At 28.3% G+C, this 23,386-nt stretch overlaps 1 protein-coding gene across 1 annotated transcript; it reads right to left on the bottom strand.

The window, feature by feature from the left end:
• Positions 1-23: 23 nt before the first annotated feature.
• Positions 24-21,438, bottom strand: LOC105359550 (serine proteinase stubble). Its single transcript, XM_011496164.1, has 4 exons — positions 21,363-21,438; positions 3,628-3,900; positions 2,538-2,689; positions 24-221 (listed from the first exon to the last, which is right to left on the bottom strand). The coding sequence occupies exons 1-4, from the start codon at positions 21,436-21,438 to the stop codon at positions 60-62; spliced, it is 663 nt and encodes a 220-aa protein (XP_011494466.1). The 3' UTR covers positions 24-59.
• Positions 21,439-23,386: the final 1,948 nt, after the last annotated feature.

Genomic DNA, 23,386 nt, shown 5'->3' with positions numbered 1-23,386 from the left:
AAAATAAATTAAAAAAAGAACGGTAAATGGGAATGCATGAATTTGTACGTAACTAAAATTTAAATTCGCGTATTTTCGATAATCCAAGGAATGAATTCCGATACTCGCGTGTAAATTCCTGGCAGTCGTTTCCTCGCACAACCAATGCCCGAAGAGACAATTCCAATAACCATTGTATTCTTATTTTTGCTAGAAAACATTAGTGGACCACCACTATCAGCCTGTAACAAACAAACGTGTTGATAAGTGTTAATTCAATCATTAACAAATAAATACGAAATATTAAAAAATTATCAATTTAAATTAATCAATAGAGCTAAATTAATAATAATTTAACATGAGAATTAATAGAAAAATTAATTTACCCATGCAATGGAGTATATTTTATAATACAATTTTTTTTATTATGCATTTACATACATGAATAAGCATATTGTATTTATTATGTAATTACTATTACTAAATTCAAATCGATCATAAAAGCTTATTGAAGGATAAAATTTCGTCCTTCCACGTTAACATATATATTTTTCTAGATAACTTCGAAACCTTCGATATAATAGTATTAATAACATACCAAATTTCTATCCATCTATTGAATTCATAAACAATGTCCTCAATGTATGTTAATTAAAATTTTTTTTTATCACTTTTGAAATGCCCGTATGTATTAAGTACACATTAATCAATTGTTTATTTATAGACTTTACTTTTACTTTTCATTTTAAGAGTTTTCATGCCTAACTTATTATATATATATATATATATGCGTATCCATGAATGAATATATTTCAGTTTAATTTTAATATGAAATTATACATAGATGTACAAATATGACGATATTTCATTTTTTAAGTAAAAATGATTAAATAACTGACGATATATTACGTGACTTCTCGTGTAAATGAATAAGAGAATGTTTTTTAACTTATAAATTTGCTTCTGTTACCTTGCCTATCATTATCTCTTAATATAATCCGATTATTAATTTAATCTGTTTAAAAATATAACAGACGTAGTCAATCAGTATATCAATATAACAGAAGATAATTAACTTCATATTTAATAATATATAATTATGTATTATTGGATTTCTTTAATTATGCGAGTTATCTGTTGCGCTTTTAAAAGATGTTTGAAATATAATTTGAGAAATTATTAATCGAAATCGTTACACAACGGATTGCACAACTACTGACTTTTTAAAACTCAGTCAATTAGTCAAGTCTTTTGGATATTCAAACAATACGTCAATCTAATTTAGTAAATAGTAGTGCTATATAAATTAAATAAATTTATCTAAAGTAGAATATACAAATAATGCTCACATTGTTTATTAGAATTATTAAAGTTAGTAGTTAGAAAATTTTAACTTAAAGTGAAAAGAGGGAAATTATGAAGTTAACAATCGACAAAGGCAAATTTTAACTTATTACGTTGAAATTTTGTAGTTCTATGCATCTATGAAATAATTATAAAAAAAAGCATAAGTACAATTTGATAAATAACTACAAATAAAAGAGGAAATTCGATATATCGCATATTCGAAATAAATATTATTCTTATTTTTAATTTTCGACAAAGTATTAAAATCTCAGGATACTGTTACAAAAGTTACTAAATAAAATAATTAATTCGCTGATATTTACTTGTCTCACGCAGATATTGTAATAAAATTTTTTTTTAATGAGTAGCGATAGTAAAATAAGTAGCACGATATCCCAGAAAAGCACCTTCGAAATTTCACTCAAATGAAAATAATAATAATAATAATAATAATAATAATAATAATAATAATAATAATAATAATAATAATAATAATAATAATAATAATAATAATAATAGTAGTAATGAAGTCGAATAGATTTTAAATACATTAAATATATATTTAGAATATTTCATTTAAAATACATCATGAAATCTTTAAATAGAACTTTATATTATTCAAAAGTTTTTAACTTCTTAGACAAAATAGTAGTAGAAAATTATTAACAAACACAATACCTAAAATATATGTAGTCGGCATTGAATGTCAAATCATAATACTACGCTTTGTTAACAATTTAAGAAATATTCTTGGTAATTGAATTAATTATAATTTCAGAATATTGTCTAATAATTTTAAGATATTCAAGACAGGTTTGATATATTGTATGTAACAAGTAAAATAAGTGGGCAATATTTGTATAGGATTATATTATTAATTAAAATTAGATATATTCGTTCAAATTGCAATAAGAATTCAAAGAAGTGCGAAGATAGAGCAGAACAATTTTGTATAATATGAAAATTAATTGCATGTCGTTTATAATAAAATATTCTCGTTCAATTAATAATTAAATCATCATACATTACGCACTTAACTCACATGATAAAATAGTAATTTAAGAGAATGTAAGAATGCCATAAATGCCAGCAATCATTAAAATGGCTTAAGGATAATAGGACTCAAGATAGATTTTTAAGAGGCTGACGAGTAATTATTTTTTTATAAAGACTTCCTTGCCTCGGATATAAAACATAATATTGAATATTACCGCACAAGCATCATGGCCACCATTCTCATGACCAGCACACATTTGTCCGTATTTTACGCGAAATGACTTTCCTTGACTAGCGTACCATTGGCTGCATACTTCGTCTTCAATTATGTTAACCCCAACTTTTTGTAAAATGCTGGCTTTTTGATCTAAAAGTAAAATTACATACATTTGTATTGTTTGATGAAAAAAATTATCTAAAAGTACAAAAGGATTTTCTATATCACATCATGATATTTATATCAATGATAAGCCTTTCTTTTCTGTAATAGTTCATCTTTTTATAGGCCCTAATATAAAGAATATTGAAAGCTCTATGTAAAAGTAAGGTGACAATTTTATTAGTGTATATTCAAGATAAAACATTAATTAACATTTAATATTCAATTCAATGTAACATTGAACTCACAATATTGAACATTCGGTTTTTCATTAAAATTATTACATATTTGTTTATGCTGGTTAAAACAACATCGGCTTGTACAACGTAATTTTTGAATTTACAATATTTATTGTGCCAAAAATTAAATAAAATAAATAATTAGAATTTGTATGGAAATTAATTTTAAATTACTTAAGCGCTTGAATTTTCATGTACATAGTGTGATAATTATGAGTACCGAATTTACGCATTTCAGGCAAAGACTAAAAAGTACTGCGAAGAAATTTAAAAGTTAAAATAATAAATTAATAATATAATTAATTCATTAATTGATAAAAACTCGGAATGGGTAATGGTGTGAGTGCAGACTTTTGTATACGTTGCATTGAGATGTACGAATTCATCGATAATAATTGGTATTAAGAATTTAATTAAGTATTATTATCATTATCATCGTCCTCATTATCAATATTATTACATATTATTATTACATATTATTACATATTATATTATTATTATTATTATTATTATTATTATTATTATTATTATTACTAAAGTATAAGTTATAATAGGGTTGTAAGTAGAATGATAGAATTAATTACCTTAAAAAATCCCTTGTATTTAATGAAGAGAGTAAGGAGTATGTAATGGTATTAGACGAGTGGCGCGTTCATTTGGCAAAAAGGCGATATAAGTAGAGGTCACACTCACAGACGGACTTATCTTCGCCTAGCCAACCCCAGCCGGCCGCAATCGCGTTCTTGCCAGTGAAGAAGGTGTAGTCGGTGCTACCATGCTTCGGGGGTAGGCAGGCCGGCTTTACGCTCTCGGACCACTCGACCGGGGTGCTCAACTCGAGTAGGGCTATGTCGCTGGTCCACCTGCCGCATTCGAAATCCGGGTGTACGATTATGCTCTTGACCCTCTCGGTAATGGCGGCCGGCAACTCCGGACCTTTGAGATCGTACTCACTATTGGCTTATCCTGACATCTAAAATCATTACAAATTAATCAAAAAAGTTAGCAATTTAATCTCTACTTTTTAGTTTTTTTTTTTTTTTTTTATTCTCTTTTCCATTCTCCAATTGAGTTATCCACTAACGTCCACTAATAGTGCCACTTTTAAACGAAACTTCGTGCTTGTAATAGAACCAATAGAACAACAGAAAGATGATTATCAATAATTCGATATAAGTAAATTAAGGCAGTGGATCCATCAAAACGTAGTCTTCAATGCTATTTCATTGCTAAGATAACGTCACATCGATACTTCTCATTTGATTAACGTTAAATATTGTATTTGTTAATTATATAGTTTATACAAAGTAAGTTTTCAATTTATATTTATAAAATTGTATTACAAAGTAATACGTAGAAGAAGAAAAAAATCGAAATAACGAGGCTGGTCATAAATGATAATTATACCAGTACTCAATTATTAATTGACATTTTTATATTTTAATATTAAGATTATAGACTTATACCTCGTCATACTTCGAAATCAACGAGTAAATATCTCATATATATATATATATATATATATATATATATATATATATATGCGTACATATACATGCAACTAATGGTTTTGTATAACATGCTTTCAAAATATTATTTCAGAAAAACAATTTCACCTTCCACTTTCTTTAACTCCTTTAACAACGCATCAACTAGGAGAGAATAGGAGAAAGAGTAAGAAAAAAAAAATACTTAATTTAAATAGCCCCGAGCAAAAGCTTTCAAGTAACGAGATTTTTATATTAAAAAGATTTTAAGAGTTAAGAGGTAGGTATATGTAAAGAGTCAACTGGGAGGTTGAAAACGTGCGGGAATCGACAAAGCGGCCAAGAGGAAGAACTCGTTGAGTAATTAATGCGAAAGTTAAATTCTCGCCTACACTCCCTTCGTCCTCTCTAGTATCTCGACCACCTCTCACCCATTCATTTCCGTTTAACAGTGCATCCTGGCTTGGTCAAAAAAGAAGAAAAAAAAAAAAGAAGAAATGATGAAAAAAGTGACTGCATCTCCCTGTGCGGAGACAATTATTTCATCGAGGCTGCCCGAGTGAAAATCGGTGTGTCCGTGCGGAGTCTTAAATGAGTCTTTGAATGATGCTCTGCGGCTTCGATTAATTCGTCGACCCTCCCCAGCTGAATAATTAACAAAATTATACAATCCTACGTCTTTTCGCGCATTTACCTTATTCTTTAACTGTTAGAGGGGAGGAATACCGGTAGAGGGAAGATATCAAGCACAACCAATCTGAGAGAGATTTTGTACTTTTACAAAATTAAGCTATACTCTTGTTGGCGTAACCGAGCCTCGTATACACTTTTCACCTGCTGGAAATGAGGCTTTCTCAAGACAAGGAACTGAACTAGAGAGACGATAATATGTCCAGCCATGCAAATTTCTCAAATTTACTTGAAATTAAAATTGTTTAATGTTCGTAAATATTCCCTTCGCTCCTTCTCATTTCTCTCTCTCTCTCTCTCTCTTTTTCTTTTTGACCGTTTCAACCAAACCCTACAGCACTATTAGCCCCGTTTATAAGCTCCCCCAACCTACCTAATGGTCTCATGCGCTTTGCTATTCATTTACAATTCCACTATGTATTATCTAGTATAGGATCCAATGGAATAATGTTAATGTTGATCGGTCGCAGCTATTCTCATTAACTGCGTATTTTATATATTAAATGAAAATTAATTTCCAATTAAAATAAAGTTCGAATATTCGCTTGAAAATTATTTATTTATTTTATTTTAATTAAATGTTATTTTATTTCATTCTATTTTATTTTCTCAGTGCTTTAACGAATCTGCATTGTTGATTTTAAAAGAATTTATTGGAAATGGGGTAATTGATTATAATGATTATTATAAAAATTCCGTCGGTGAAAATTTTTAATGACTAAACATATTCTTCATACGCAAAGGTAATCGAGTTTACAAAATTTCAATATTCCTTGAATTTTCAATTCGATTTTCAACTAATTATTTAATTGTCAACTAACGCATGATTCGTTATTGCATTGATGGTAAAAATGCCGTAATAATCCAGCAAACGAGTGAAATTCTAGTCGTCAACACCCACTCTCCTCTTTATGAAAAATATTAATTTATCGGCAGATAGTTATAGATAATTATGTAAGACTAGAATGCCTTGCGTTAAGAAGCAAAAATAAATGATGAAAGACGACAATTAACGAGCTAATCGTAACCTTGAGAGCAGCTGCGGTCGCAATAAGCGAACGATGCAAGAAAATCTAGAGGAGAACTGTGTTATGCACAGTTCAGGTTTCTGTTGCACGTCATACAATATCCACTTTGCTCTCGCTTTCCTTCTACTAAATCTCGCTCTCACGAGGGCACATTTAATCATACGAAGCTAACGTACATCGCGAGGAGATTAATCATTGGGGCAAACATGGTGGTTAACGAGGAATTGCTCGCTCCGTAAGTCATTCGCGATACTTTTTCAAGACTACGCGAATACTTATTGTTACGTCCACGGTTCAACGATCCTACATTCATTTCTCTTCATTTTTGTTTTTCTTTCTCTTTTGTTTTTGTCTTGTTTTTGTTTAATTTTGTTTTATTTTTATTTTATAAGTATCAACTGACTTTGAAATACGTATGATTTAATTATACGGGCGATTAAGTGCTCCCATACCCTAATTAATATCTCCTCGTTATTGTATTATTTCAAAATACATTTAAATTAATCAACTTATTTGTGAAAATTTGTGAATAAGTAACGAAATGCCGAATAGTCGAGTGCAGGAATAACGATTTGCCAAACACGCGTCGGTATTTAAGCAAATAGTTACTTTTTTATCACGCGATGCTCTCTTCTGAAATTATAAAATTTCACGACCACCATAAAAGAACGATAATTATGTTTTTATGTTTCGCTGTAGAAGAAATTTTGTGGGGAAAGTTTAACAACAAAATGATAACTAGTTTAATAATGAATCCAAGGTATTTTGAGACTTAGTAAATCTATGCGACATTCAAGTGTCCAGCTATAAGGGTAACTCCGAATGGGGTATTAGAAATGGCTGGAATTCGGAGAAAATTAGAGAGATTACCAAAATTTCCAATTGACGAGAAATTTCACATGTCGCGGACGCGCTCGAGTTGTAACGCATATTGTCGGTATGTCAAGTTTAGATGATGATGGAGCGCGGATATACGCAACGATTCCAGTCCCAGAGTCGTATAAGCTTTTCATCGTTTCACCGGAACAATCATTGAGCACTACTAATAAATAAGTTGCAAGTAATGAAAGGCGTACGATTGCGCTGGAATAATTCCGTGCGTATTCTATTGAATTTATTAAAATTTCACGATCGGTATAATGTGCTTTCGCTATTATCAAGATAATTAATATACAGTTTTGCCGTAAGAAGTAATAATTTTTTTTTTATTCCTTCCTCTGTTTTATATATCCGCTTGATTGGCTGATAATTAAAAATGCCTGTTCGATAATGCTCTGAAGTATTATTTTTATTATATGAAAGAATCTGTTGAACAAATTAACAAATTAAAAAAAAAAAAAAAAAAAACCCTTTCTCTAATCGTCTAATCGTTTAAATTTATTGAATTAAACAATATGTATGGGTATTTTTGTATACTATTTTATGCATTATTGTGTGAGATAAATGTATTTTTCGTCTCTTTTATTTCCAATGGTTTTGAAGTATTTTAGTTAAATTGGTATTTGAGTTGGTGTTTGGTGATGTAAAGCCTTGTTCACTACTTATCCATATAATGTACAGTTCGTGTAAAATAATCGATCATACTCAATTTCTTGTTCGTTTTATATTATTTTTTCCAATGATTTGCTATCGCGTTTAAGTCTTTTAATTTAAAAAATTTTTTCCTATAACTGGAACTCTACCTTTTTGATATTAATTTTACTGCAATGGTTTATTCATAAAATTCACGTACCATTGCTAATTTTAAACAAGTTTTCAACTTTTCGATTTTATATTTTATAATAAATTCACCAAGAGCATATTTATTTTTTAAATAAAAAAAAGAATCTCGTAATTGATTTGACTTATTTTACATTTTATTAATAATCTAAGTATTGAAAACTATATATATATTACGCTAGAAATTATATTAACACTATGGAAAAACAGTTTCCCAATAGACTATAACCATTATCAAGATGGAAAATATTCTCATTGTCGTTATATTTTTAAAGAGTTTAATAATAATAATAGTAATAATAATAATAATAATAACAACAACAACAACAACAATAATAATACTACTAGTACTACTACTACTAATAATAATAATAATAATAATAATAATAATAATAATTAACCCAGTCTCTCTCTCTCTCTCTCTCTCTCTCTCTATCTATCTCTATCTCTTTCTTTCTCAAATCTATAACTCTCTCGTTTATATTTGAATAGTTTTGGTTAAAAGATATTTTTTTCAAATTTTCCAAAAATAATTATTATTGAATATCTTATACGTACAAATGATAATGGACATACATAGAAAAATTATATGCTTAATATTTTGAATGCCTAAGATATGAATTGATGCATACATATATAATATATATAACGAAAATATAAATTTAGAAAGGTCGATAATTGCATTTGTTAAAATAAATTATTGCTTATAAATATTACCGGTGCTTTGTTGTTCGTCCGACAGTAATTGAATTGAAATAATTATTTATTGAATTATGTCCGAAAGTAAGTCCTACTCTCGGTTTCCATGTGTGTACTTGTTAAGAATGTTGTGATGTCATCATTTGTCGTGCGTTAATCAATAATAAAATTTCACGGAAATTTCTTCCACAAGAGCATATTCTTTTTAAAATAATAAATTCATTCATACAATACACGCGTTGTTGTTTTAAATTTAATAAAATTCGAAGTATATTTACCTTTATTAGAATTAAATTTATTTATGATTAAATATTAAAATACTGATTAATAACTGAGTATTATAAAACTTCAAAAAAGTATAGTAAAATTTCATACTTGAATTATATATTTATCACATTTACATAAAATATATATATATCTCACATTTATAAAAAATATATATATATATATATATATATATATATATATATATATATATATATATATATATATAATGAGCTTATGCTTATTACTTTATATGTAATATAACATAAATGTAAATAGAATATTTTTTAAATATGTAATGATATAAAAAATTCTAGAATAAATATTTAGATAATATTATTAGTTTTGCGTATTTCATATATCTATCTATGTTTTGTACATAAATTCGGGGATGTGTAAATGCGCGCACATGGCTGGACGAATTCGTTTAAAGAGAAAGAGAGAGAGAGAGAGAGAGAGAGAGAGAGAGCAAAGTCCGAGCCGACGACCGTCCATGGTACGCTTTCGGTCGGGGGACAATGTAAACTTGGCTGCGTCATTGATACAAAATTATGCGCTCGCGGTACATTCCGCAGCTTCATGATATCGTTACTTATGTACAGCCAGCGATGCGAAACTTCCAATAATCTATTCTATCGTTGTTGCTACCTATCTTCTACTAACTTACCCCCTTTCAATGTCCGGTGGGCTTATAAATTCATTTTTCATTATTCATTCCTCATGTCAGTTTACGGCTATATTCAGGTTAATGGTTAATCATAATTTTATTATTTATGAACGTTTTTAGCTGTTAAAGATGATGTATGGGGGTAAAGTGTATACGATGTTTACACTAGAAATAAAGTTTATTATTGCTTTCGAAGTTATTTATCAGTAAGTATATTTAAGAAATAGCATTTTCTATGTGGATAATAATATATAAAATTCGTCTTAAATGGCTTAGTCGATTTATACATGTAATAACACAAGATAAGTATTTTTACAATCAATAAACGAATAAATAGTTTATATATAGGCTTATTTATTTATTCATTTATTTATTTTTTTTTTTTTTGCCAGTATCAAAGTATTTTATAAAATACTTTTTAAGACTTTTTAAATTGTAAAAATACATGGATCTCGCAAGGTTTTTACCAGAACTCTTTTTGATATTATTTCAATATATATTTAAATACTCATTTTATCAACAAAATACTAATTTAATGGAAAACTTTAGCATTGAAAGGTATCAAGTCGTATAAAAGAAATTCTGAACAAAATGTAATTATCGCAAAAAATGGGAAAAATTATATAAATCGCCATAATACAGTTAAAGAAGTTTTATGTCTATAAAATTATATGTAATGGAGATAATTTTACTCAACATTTTTTCTGTAACTCATTTAGTTACTAATCCAATCTACTATTACTTCATATGTTTTATAAAGTTCAGCATTAATAATGAAAATGATAATACGACTGTAAATTTGTTCCTACGTAGTTTATACAAATGGAATATTTTATTCACCTGAAAGTATATAATTTTTTAATTAATTCTACTTTTCAAATTTTCTAATGTAAAATAATATTTTAATAGTCGGATTAAAAAGTGAATAAATTCTTTATTATAAAATAATCTCCAAATATATTCTCTTATATTCGTTTTAAACTGCATTAAACTAAAAGTTTTAAAGCATATGTTATTTTTAATATTCTATTTGAAACTTTTCTTTCAAACTGATACTTACAAATTGATATTTAATAATAATAATAATAATACCGATAAATAATAATTATTATGTATTAGGCTTCCTTAAAATTATTGCTTATGATTGGTAAATTTTTCAAATTTTTTCGAAATTTCGTAATTTTAATTTATTACTCGTAAATGATAATCATTTATTAGTTATATAATTTTCAATTTATTCTGTGAATAAGAAATGTTTATTCTAATATAATCATATTAGCAATGTGCTACCTATTATGATATTTTTTCTTCATTTTTTTTTTTTTTAGTTTAGTTTAATAATTAGTTTAAAAAAAAACATTTCGATTGTAAAGTGTAAATAAGTTAACATTTCTTCGATGAATTGTTCTACGAAGCTAATATTCCTAGGCAGTTTTTGTTTCGTTTTTTTTTTTGTTTTCAATAAAGGTTATTCTTCAATGTATCGATTAATTTTTTAATTCGAATTCAAATTCATATAATAGATAATAATAAAACAATACATTGTCCTGTCGATCGGCATTAATTAAAACAATCTGTTATTATATTGTCTAATAATGTGTAATATTTAGATAAAACTTGTGATATAATAACAATATTTTTTTATAGAATATAATAATATATCGTATAGAATATTATACAGAGCATATAATATAATAACAAAGTATTATATATTTTAAATGGTATTTAATACGTATTTTTAATTTTTAAATAATAAATTCATTAATGATTGAATATTATATTCACACAATATAAAATATGTATGCGAGTATGATAACATTGTAGAATGTCAATTAAATCCTCATGAAATGTCTTTGATTAATGTTTTTAAAAGCTTTTAGAAACTAATTATAACGCTTAGTTTAACATTGTAGGCATTTTAATTCTTATCGTTGAATTTTATTTATAAAAAGTTATTATATAAAATATTTATTAGATAACTAATACTTAATAAATAGAATAGGTAGCAAATATAAACGAGTTAAGCATTTATTACTATAAAAGCTCTTATTATGTAAACAATCGAAAATTATATTCGAAAAAGTTTGTGATATATGGTACTAATAACTAGAAACTAAAACTATATCTTTTAAAGGATTATTATTATTATTTAAGCGTTTTTAATAGCATTGCTTCTTTAATTTACAATTCTTGACAATAATATAAAATTTTTGAAAAAGTGGATATCTATTAATTTTAAAAAGAATTTTAACCTTATTTTAACGAAAAACTCCATAATAAATGAAAGCGGTAAAAATAAGAATTTATAAATAGCAAATGATTATTTTATATTTATTATCCTTCTAATTTACATAACAATTGAATCGCATATATTAAATTCAAATGTCTATTATCTGAGATTTTAATTTACCGTTCTATAGATTAAGATACACAGAAATATCCATTTTGTGTTCGCTAGTCTCTACTTTGAATGATCTTCAAATATATTTAAAAAAAATATATTAAAAATGAAATATAAAATGTAATTTCTAATATGATACTAGAAAGGAATTAATAATTTGTGACACGAGATTAAAAATATATATAACATTCAATACATTAATAATAACATAAATTTATAATTTATTATTTAAAAATTTGTATATTTATATTTAGTATTAGAAGTAATAATATTCAATAATAAAACAGATTTAAGTTATTTCCAATTAAGAATTTGTTAAAACAATTATTAATATTGATTACGAACTTTCGTGAATATTATATTTTTTGTGACTTGTCAAATATCTTTGATAAATGTATGAAAATTCAGCAAAAGTGTCTTATGAAAAAATTGTCTTATGACTTTTGCTAAATTTTTATAATGAGATTGGACGGGCCAAATAGAATTTTGGCCCCGATAATATTAACTTTTATACGACTTAAAGCTTATCTTTAGTAATTATTTGAAATTTATGTAAAACTGTAGAAAAACTAAACTTAAACTCAAAAACTAAAACTTTGTTCCTGTTAGCATCATCGTGTTATCTACTCGAGGTAGAAAAATTTGCATTAAATATACATTTGCGGAAGTTATACCGGAATTGACACCATAAACCACATATTTTTATTTATTTTGAGATAACCTTTGTTTCTTCCAACTTTTCTAGTGTATCAAATTCATTGATTTTCCATGAATTTATTAATTGCTCATTAACGTTAAAATAATATATATTACAGAACACTTAATGAATATATGCTTTTTAAAAACATCAAGTTGCTATATATTATTATAATAATGCACCAATTAATTTAATATTCATTATCTATGCTGTCATGTATTCATGAATTTCGAACGTTAATAAGATTTATTAATAATCATAGTTTGACGTAGTGAAATGTGCGATATTCATTATACGAATTATTTAATATTGCTACGATGATACTTACGAGCAGAAGCAATGGGCGGCGGTAAGAACAAATTTGGAATTCAGTATCGTACCTCCACAAAAGTGTCCTCCCTTACGTGTAATGCTCACTAGCCAAGGAAATTCCCGAGGAATGGCATTTTCACCTCCAACAATTCGAGACTGTCGTAAGACAGAGTCACGTTGACCGCATGAAATATTTGCTACTGTAAAGTAAAATAAGTTTCTTAAAAGCTCTATTAATTTTCTTTTAATGTGAAAAGACAAGGTGGAACGAGATGTACTAATTTCTAGTAATAATTCATTTATTTAGGCTTTGCATGTGGTTTTATGAAGATTCTGAAAATTACATTATCATGAATATTCTTATATCGGGATTATAATTATTATAAAATAATGCTTATATAATAATGTCATGGGCGTATGTGCGCCTGTGCACGAGTGCATTATATAAAAATGTATTTAATGCGTCTGTGCGTGTGCGTGTTTATGCATATATTATAAATAAAGTTATCGATTGGGCTTGCTATGGTGATTATTTTCTCACGCAATGCTCTCAAACTTGTCCAATTTAAAGTTTCACTAAATTATTACATAATAATTTCCATTTCATTAGTATTCTTATTTTACTTATTTTTATTTTTTTGCCTTCATTATAGTTCGCATGCATGAGAAGACAGATATTCGAAAGATTTATGAAACTTCAAGAAAACGAGATGCATTTTTTTGCCTTTTGCTCTATCAATAAATTTTACATTTTTCTGCTTAAAGAGAGCCGATGGTTTCATACAATTTGACGATAAAAAATTTTGATTGGTTTGGAATAGTTATGTAGAACTAATATTTTCCTGTAAATTCATATTTCTCTAGAATTTTTGTTCCATCCTTAATTTTTAAATGCTCATTCTGACAAAAAGATGAAATTATTCGATCAATTTTATTTTTAACATTTATACTTTGGATTATATTTGCATTAGCTATAGAAATAATTTTTTTAACGCATAATTATTTAATTTAAATTTACAATGACAATTGAATAAAATCTATAATTTTAATTTAAATAACACTACCATGTATTTCTAATAATAATATAATTAAATAAATTAAATATAAAAATATTAATTAAATTTTTTTTTTTTTTTTTGTTATTAAAACCTGTAAGGTTAAATTTGATACTGTAAGTTTTATTCTGATGTTTGTATTGTCCAGTCAATTATTATTATTTATCGCTAAATTAAATGAAGTTTCAAAAGCAATAGCCATTTAATTTTTCATATGCAAATTTAATATGGTATTGGAAAAATTAAATTAAATTGTAAATTTGGGGAGATATTATCTTACTATATGTTCTTGTAAATTTTGAAATAATTTTTTACAATAATTTGCTATTTTTTAATATGTCAATTATTATTACAATAGTTTTTAATTCTATGTTCAATTAATTATCTATTTTCTCATAATTTCCGTAAATTTGAGTATGAGAATAATTGATTAACAATTTAATAAATTTATATTAAAAAACATAAATACATTATTTATTATTCAGAAATGAATTGTTTGTATAATTAATGCCGCATAAAATATAGGGTGTTTATTCATTTGTAATATTAGTTTTTAATTGTTAATTACATGTTGTAATAAATATATTTCGTAAATATGATGTGTATTATTTATTTTATAGTTGTTTTATTTATTTTGCTTTTGTAAAATGTTTAAGTCAAATGAAAAAAAAAAGAAGAAAATGCAGACTACCGTAAAAGCATTCAAAAATTAATCTTGGAGATTCTGTTTTGGGATTTCGTACTCTTCATTCAACTGAATTGCCATTATGTCTTTGCGCTATTTTATTTGTTGATATTTAAACGCTAATTTCATTATAAAATCTAAAATCTGCAGTACGTATGTATGCTAAATTATAAATAATTGATTGTCATACATTTAATAGATTACTTTCGTGAAGATAAATATATCCGCTGTTCTAATATCAATCATTTATTATTTATTTATATTATTATTTATTTTGAGTTACAATTAAAGTGTGATTCGAATTGAATTTATTGTATTACAAAATTTTATATTTTAAATATTATGCTCGCTCGAATCCTTATAAATACTAATTTAAATTCATATTGCCATGATTTTAGTTATATAAAATGTTCGGCTCTATATTTATTTTACATATTTTTATTTTTATTTATAAATTTATAAATTTGGAAATTGTTATAATTGTAAAAGTGATTGCATCTTCTATTTTCAATTCATAAGGATAATTGCCTTGTTAGGCCGACATAAAACTTTTTTGTTCTAAAACGATTATTTATGTATAATTATGACTTTTCTTTATTCGCTTATACTAAATATTTCATATTATTCGTTCTACATATTACAAATTTTCGAACTATTGATATCACTGCTTTCTCGCATCTGAATAAATAACACTTTACATTCGAAATGTTTATGATATTTTCTATAAGTTAATGATTTTTATTCTTCCGTAATCGATTGTATAATTTATTAAATTCTTACGAAGCCAAGAAGAATTTTATCAAATTTCCCAGTAAGTTATGTTAGCAATTATTTTGTTTAATCTCCATAAAAATTCTATACCTTATACATTTAATAGTTTTGTTGTAAAAATGTTGAAGATTGGAATCATATTCCGTTGTAATTCTAATATTTTATCATATTAATATAATTTTATAATATTTCGTGAAATTTTAGTGAACAATTTTATCAATAATCAATGCATAGAAACTATTGTTGATATTAATAATATCAATAATAAATAATCAATTAATAATAAAATAATAAAATCAATTAATAATATTGATATTAATGCATTAATAATCAAACTAATACATCGTGCAATTTTTGATAAGTGGACAGTTACAGTTGTAATTTAAAGTTTTCATTATGTATTTGATGGTGAGTCTTACATTTGTAATAATCGTCTATGAGGATTAGTAATGAAGTTGCTCCGATAATAGCAATGATTATCACGGTTATGGTGATGAGAGTTACATAATATCTAATGATCTCAATATCAAGACAAATAGACAAATTATAAATCTCATTTAATGACGAATAATGTACCTTTAATAAAAAGGTACTTCATCAATAAGCTCTTACAGCTGTTTTTATTCATAATACATTCTTCGTCAAAATAGCAATTTTTAAATTTCGCTCAACAACGTCGAAAAAAAAAAAAAAAAAAAAAAAAAAAAAAAAAAATAAAAAAAAATAAAATAAAATAAAATATAAAAGCAAACTCTATCTTTTGACATTAAAAAAAGTCCATGTATGCAGAAATGCGTGAATTTTTATTATATTCATGTAAGAAAAGATCTAACGCGTAGACGGCACGCCTTTGGCAAAATAAATGCATCGAATCATACTCTGTCCCCATTAATTATTTACAGGCAGAAAACGTGGCATAAAAGGTACGCGACTGATCAAAGGACGGTTGTGCGCCAATTCCGTGAAGCCATATACTGCAGCCTTTGATGAGCATTAGGTTCTCTTGTATTCGGCGACTCCTCTTTTCTGTCTTTCTCTCTGGAAATGTATGATTGATCGCTCCTGCGGCCAACACTGATACTAATCGGCTTAATTATATCAGCGATATGCAGCCCATAAATAACGAACAGAGACACAGCTTGTAGATAATGGTCGCAGTTGAAGATTGCGATTACGTACATTTGCGAGCAGCGCGAAGGGCTCAAAAGAAAAAAATCGCTCTAACGAGCCCTCCTCCCCCCTCACCCCCTCACACCCTCACCCCCTCACCCCCATTTCAAAGCTTGTTTTTACAAAGAGACGAGGAGCAGCGCATGTGGCTTGCCACGGGTTATCGATTCGCCCAAGCCATTATTGAAACTTGAGCCTAACTTCGAGCGCACGGCAACTGTAGAAATTTGCAACATTGACTCGTACTAGAAACACCCTAAGCCCATAGCTAATAAATGGATTTAGCTACTTAGAAGAAGCAATTTGGGAATCTCAATTTTACTAAGATTTCCCTATGAACTCATCACCTCGCCATATTCTTTTGTTTTCCAGTAATTATCTAGGATACCTTTGGCCTTTTCATTTTACATCTATCTCAATCTACGTGTATTCGTAGGTTCTATTATCCTATACTCGTAATCTAAAGTTGCTTACATAATATATTTTTATTATAAAATACATGTGATATGACGCACGTTCGTATCCGAATTATTGAAAATAAATTTCAATGTTATTATATATGTATATATATATATATATATACGCTATGAATTACTAGTGATTTGACTTTTTTTAGACTAAACGTTCTCGGATTTTATCTACGCGTAGTAAATTATTTCCAAGACAAATGTTCCATTTAAGAGTCGCATTGTTCGTTATCTTTCGTTAAGAAGTTCTCAAGCTAACGAACAATATCACTTTCCATGATTTTTCAAACAGAACATCTTTTAATTATATAAAAATGCGTTTATGTAAATGAGAGGAGAAGACGTTAGTATCTTTATAATGTCATTATCGCGAGTGAAGCTGATAACGATAAGTAAGAAAAATTACGATAGAACTAAAATATGCGAATAAAAGTATGTAAAATCGAGCGGTGCGACAAGTTGAAATCTTCATCAAGCGGAGAACGACCGTGAAAAAAGAAGGGAGAATGGGAGATTGGGAGGCAAGCGCTTGAGTAAGGCCGTGGGTGTGATTGGGAGTGAATAGAGGTAGCGAAATATAGAGACGAAGCCAGGTCATTGGTAGTGCTGGAGGGCAAATTTAATGCCCCCGAACAGGTTGATCGGATGGATATCGCGTGCGCGGAGATCTGTCAGCCCAATCCTATTGTACTCGACTTGCGCTCGCATCCCTCGTTTCACGCCTCGGCTGATTAATTGGACCTCTAGCTTTCGCCCGGCCCCTCGCGCCCGCGCGCCCATAGAATTTCCAAGTCACCTCTATTCGGAAACGCGTAATAGAGATGTCAAAAGCAGTGTCGAATACAGCCCGCGATAATACCTCGAAACGCAATTCCTCCTTCCGTAAGATCTCGCTACTCAAATACCCGAACAGTGTTCGATCAACTTGGCCTCGGGCGCCCCTCGCATCTGATATCGACATTACGCGACTCTAATTTGCCAATACCTAAGACTTTTGCTCATATCCGTTCATATTATCGAATAAAGCCTGCCAAGCCTAATAAATAAAAGATAGAGTGGCGTTTCATTATCAATAATGACTAATACGAAGAATACTTAACTTCTAATGAGAAATATTTCTTTAAGTACTTTCTACTATCGTTCATGATTCTCGTATTCTATGGTATTTATTACGCATCGGGGCTCATCATATTACTTACGATTCACGTGTGAGTATAATACATTCGCATACATTGACCACCAAAATCTACGATCTTACGCATTTATATTACGCATATATTTTTTTAACGGTTTAACTCTTATGTAATTTCAATTGAATTCTGTCTAAAGATGAACTTCCAATGGAAATGTATGAATTATTTATTTTAAATCTATCGCTGTGTCTAAGTATCGCGAGTATAGAAAAAATATATATATATATATATATATATACACAAAAGGATAATTTTATATTTAGTAACTGTGAAAATAATTGTAAATTAAGGTAATTCATGAAATAATATTAGATTTTCTTCCATATATATATATATATATATATATATATATATATAAGTATGAAGCGTAAAAATTATTATTCATTATATTTTGTATTTTTTATTTTTTTATATATATAAAAAGCCTGAATATAAGTAAATAGTAAGAAAAAAAAAAAGAAAAAAAAAAAGAAAAATTGCAATGGCTAAGATATTTTGACATTAAAGATGAATCTCGGGAGCAATGGTCGCGTATACTCGGGACATTTCGAAAGAAAAACGGAAAACGTATATGGCTGGGAAGAAGATGCGTAGTGATGTAGGCAAGCTTAACGATTTGCTGGCTTCTAGTTTCCGACAGACGTCGATTTAATGAGGCGGAATACGAAACTGAACGGAAGTTAATGCAGAGAGATAGAACTGCAAGTGCGCCCGCGCGCCGACGAACCGGAAGTTAATAAACCAAATTTAGTATCCGCCATTAACGGGGCCGCTGTCGCTGCTCGATGACATTCTCACTGTTCGCTCGGCAATATAATAACGAGCTCGTTAATCCTAGGTTCGCGAATATTTCAGCGAGCCATTCTCATTTGGATATATATTTCGATGCGCGAGCAAGTCGTATATGCATGTAGTGTGTAAGCACAGTCATGAAAGCGCGAGTAATCTGCAATGAAAGCTACTGGCCAAGTGAAAATTTTTACTCTATCCCTGGCTCTTTATCCTTGGCTGGGAGATTCTGTTTTTGGCACAATTTTAAATCTTGATGAATATAATTCTGGTGAATAAAGTGAAAATAGCACTTTGCGATCTTGGGACTTTCGAAAAAAAATGTTCATTTTTACGAATAATTGAATTGTAATGTTAAATGGTACATTTTCTAAATGCACTTTCGGATTTAGGCTGCTCAATTTATTTTCCGTATTAAACTTGCCGATAAAAAAATATTGATATTATATCTAACTATATAATCTATATAATTTGATGTTTGAATACAAATTTGTGCATTAAATTGAAATCGGCGCGAATACATAACAAGTTTAATGAAACTACATCGACAACTGCTGCATCCGTACATTTCGGAATATTTATGAATTTGAAAATCATTCTAATAGATAACATCTGCATTGAATTTAATTTTTTGTCAAATTCGTGCGATAAATTGAACGTTAATTCAAATAATCGATTATAAAATATCCAGTTTTAAGACAAAAATTACATATTTATGTACTTTTTTTTATACAGCCCTTAAAAAAGTATTTATTACCTTAGAGTTACTATAGTCAAACGTGTTAATAACATTTAGAATTTCATTGTAATTTTATTATACAATATCATTTTCATTAAATATATATATATTTTAACTATATTTCAGAAGCATTGATTAATTGCGTATGAGCAAAGAACATTTAATAAAATTGTGGTCTTTGATGTAATGAATTATCGGAAAATGATATTAATATATGGATAGAATTTTCATTTTTATAATTAAAATTCATATTATATTCATGCTAGATTAAAAATATTTTCAATTATAAATTGAAGCTGCATATGTAATTTACATACAAGGTATTATCGTTAATTAATATATTTCAGAATTGAAATTAATAATACTTTATTTACATAATTAAGTAAAATTGTTATTAAATAGACATGCTTATAAAGATTCTATATAATCACATAATTCTATTATACATGAAATATATATTATAGTAATTTTACAGAATGTATTTCTTTTCTTGAAAATATAATGAATTAATTATCTGTAATACAAATAAATGATAATAGAGAACGTTCTATCGAAGCGACTATAATTATCGTTATAATCGCCGTCAGTTTTATGTGTATCTGTGGTCGCGTGCGTATATGTTTATACACACACACGCGCGCGCGCGCGCGCGCGCACGCATATATATATATATATATATATATATTTTATATATATAATGAAAATAGAGTTCGTGGTGTTGCGTAGACACCGCGTAAGCCTGTAAATAGGGTAATAGAGCTTATTATCCTAGACGATAAATTTACTTGACTGGCAAAAAAAATTGTGGTATTGCAGCACTAGATTTCCAGAATTGCGAAAATGAACTAACGCGCGAGCAGTGGTCGGAAAAGTTGGGAAAGGGCTGGAAAGGCTCGAAAAGCTAATGGTAAGCATCGGTAACTATGTGACAACTGAAGCTCATACTCGCTACCGTCCTAATTATCGTCCTTTAATTACTCGCCAGCGGACCTCTGCAAGATTTCCACATATATACTCCAAAATATACAATACGGTATAATGTAGGAAAATGAGCAACAATCTCTAATCATACTAATTATTCAATGCAAGAGATGTTAAAACATTAAAATTAATAAAAATAATATTACGCACCGATGATGCGATCTTTACTTAAAGCCATAATTTCCTAGATATTTCATTTTCATTTTTACAACTAAAAGATCAACCATTTGTTCTCCAGATCGACTTTTCATATAAAGAAATTTCTTCCTCAAAGCCGATTCATATGAAAGAAGAGATTTGGATAATAGCTTTAATTAATTTCATTGACTATGGATCTATGATGAATAGAAATAATCTAACAAAGGCTGTATGAAATTCTGGGCTTCCTTTTAATTAAAAAATTTTTTTCTTTTTTTTCTTTCTTTTTCTTTTTTTTTTTTTTTTAATGCTTATAGGATACTTTTAATCCAAAATTAATGAAAGTACCTGTAATCCTCAAGTGACTTAAAGCTGATTCGCATTTGATTATACGTTCTGGCAAATACCAATTGGTCAGTGTACAAATACATGAAATATAAAATACCTTTAGATATATAAAATATACTTACGGTTGTTGTATGCGTTGGCGATTGATAGTTTTAGCAGGATCAGGAGAATGAATGTTATTTCTTTCGTATTCGCCATAATTCGATTGTCGATAGCTTCACCGGATGAACAACACGTGGTAAGGGCGAAATAAAAATGAGACTCTTATGCAGTACTCAACGATTCTTTATAGTTTAAATCAGTCGCAAGTGTCATTTACGTGTTGTCTCTTACACACCTCCCACCACTTTGATTAGGCCGTTTTGACTCTGCATACTCAAAAGTTCCGCTGGTAAATGAAGCTACAGGCAAAATATATCAATGACGCTACTTAGACGATAACGAAATAAGAGTCAACATATGTTCATGACCTGGGACAAGGTTGAAGGTAGACGATGTGAAACCTTGACAAACCGTGTATCAACATATCTACGAGATAATCTTGATATTATTGTTATCCAAATTTAATTAATACCTCGGCTAAATCTATTATTGATAAAAATGTAAGGTTTTCCCTTAGGCTTATTATTGTGATTTATTATGAAAAAAACATGTCAAGGTCAGTTGTGAAGTAATACGAATGACATTTAATATTACGCACTTTGTTACACACGCGCACACAGACACGCGCGCGCGCCAGTCATTTGTCTTATTTTTTTTTACTAATTCTTATAGCAGCCTAAACCCCATGGGTATGAAAAATATTCTTTCCCAAATAACTTTCTGTTACGTATGTTTAATTATTTGTATATTTATAAAGGCTTTTATCATTGGCTCGTCATTTATTGTTGAATAAACATATAATTAACAATTATTCACTACATCATCAATGATAATTAAATTATTATATATAACGTTAATCTGTTTCTTTTTTCTTCCATATTTTTCTTTATACACAAGTTATCTTTCATTTAACAATTTTAATTTCTTAAAATATCACATATAGTTTTAATTTTAAATAATAATAATAATAATAATAATAATATACAAATATAATGTAAGGTACATCTATTGAATGTTGCGATTTTTTAATTTTGCTGAAAATGAACATCTCCTATTAAAGTCTTTGTAAGACTATAAACTGTACGCCCATGTTGAAAATAAAGATTAATGTAAAACAGTCGTTAAAAATATTTTAATTAATTACGGTATAAGCTGCAGAATGTAAAGAGTTTTCCAGTTAGCGAATGATTAATTGTTCGTTTCATTTCATTTACTCGAATGCGCGCAAAGCGTTTCGATGACGTAACGTAAAAGGGCTGACGTAGCCTTTGATGAAGGCACGAAAGGACGTCAATAACGAAGCCACAGATTGGACGGCTGTAATCATCGACTGTCTATCCTCCACTTTTCGTAATTCAATAACAATTGCGCGCGCTCATGGTGCAATTGCGGAATTGAACGGCCGCGTGACAATTAACCTGATCTTCATAAGTACTGCGCGAGAATCCTCATACGGGATTGCCAATGAGCTGACGAAAGCGGCATTACAAGATCATCAACATCATTTCATCATGGTGATGATCCGAGGAATTCATAAGGTAATTCGACGATCGGACATCCGAGTCGAATGAGCTTGCATGGGCGACAGCCCGATTAAATATCGAAACTGTCAGTTGGATCGATCCTTAGGACCGGTAAAGGATTATCCGAATGATTTTATTTCATTGATAATATCGTTGACGCCAGGACGGTATAGTTAGATAATCTCTGTCCTTATATTCAAGACATCGAGCTTATTAGATTGCTTTTTAACTTTAATAGAGCTTGACTATTTATATACATAATAAGTGTGAGTGTAGAACGATGGGAACAAAGTTTTGCATATTTACTCCTTTTCAACGTATGTGGATGTTGCAGAGAAAATTGAAAATAGTATAATGGAAATGGATCAGGTAGGAGAAAATAAAAATTTAATTTTTATTCGTTTATCTTTCATATATATATATAAATAATAGATTAATAGTAATACATCAGTGAACGAAGAAATAAGTAAAATTAAAATTAATTATTTTTCGATGAAATATCGTCTTGAATTACTAGAAAT

Source organism: Ceratosolen solmsi, unplaced genomic scaffold, assembly GCF_000503995.2.
Source record: "Ceratosolen solmsi marchali unplaced genomic scaffold, CerSol_1.0 scaffold11, whole genome shotgun sequence".
In the NCBI taxonomy this organism is placed as follows: Eukaryota; Metazoa; Arthropoda; class Insecta; order Hymenoptera; family Agaonidae; genus Ceratosolen; species Ceratosolen solmsi.
Note: the sequence above shows the minus strand (reverse complement) of the source record. Positions and strands in the feature narration are given on the sequence as shown.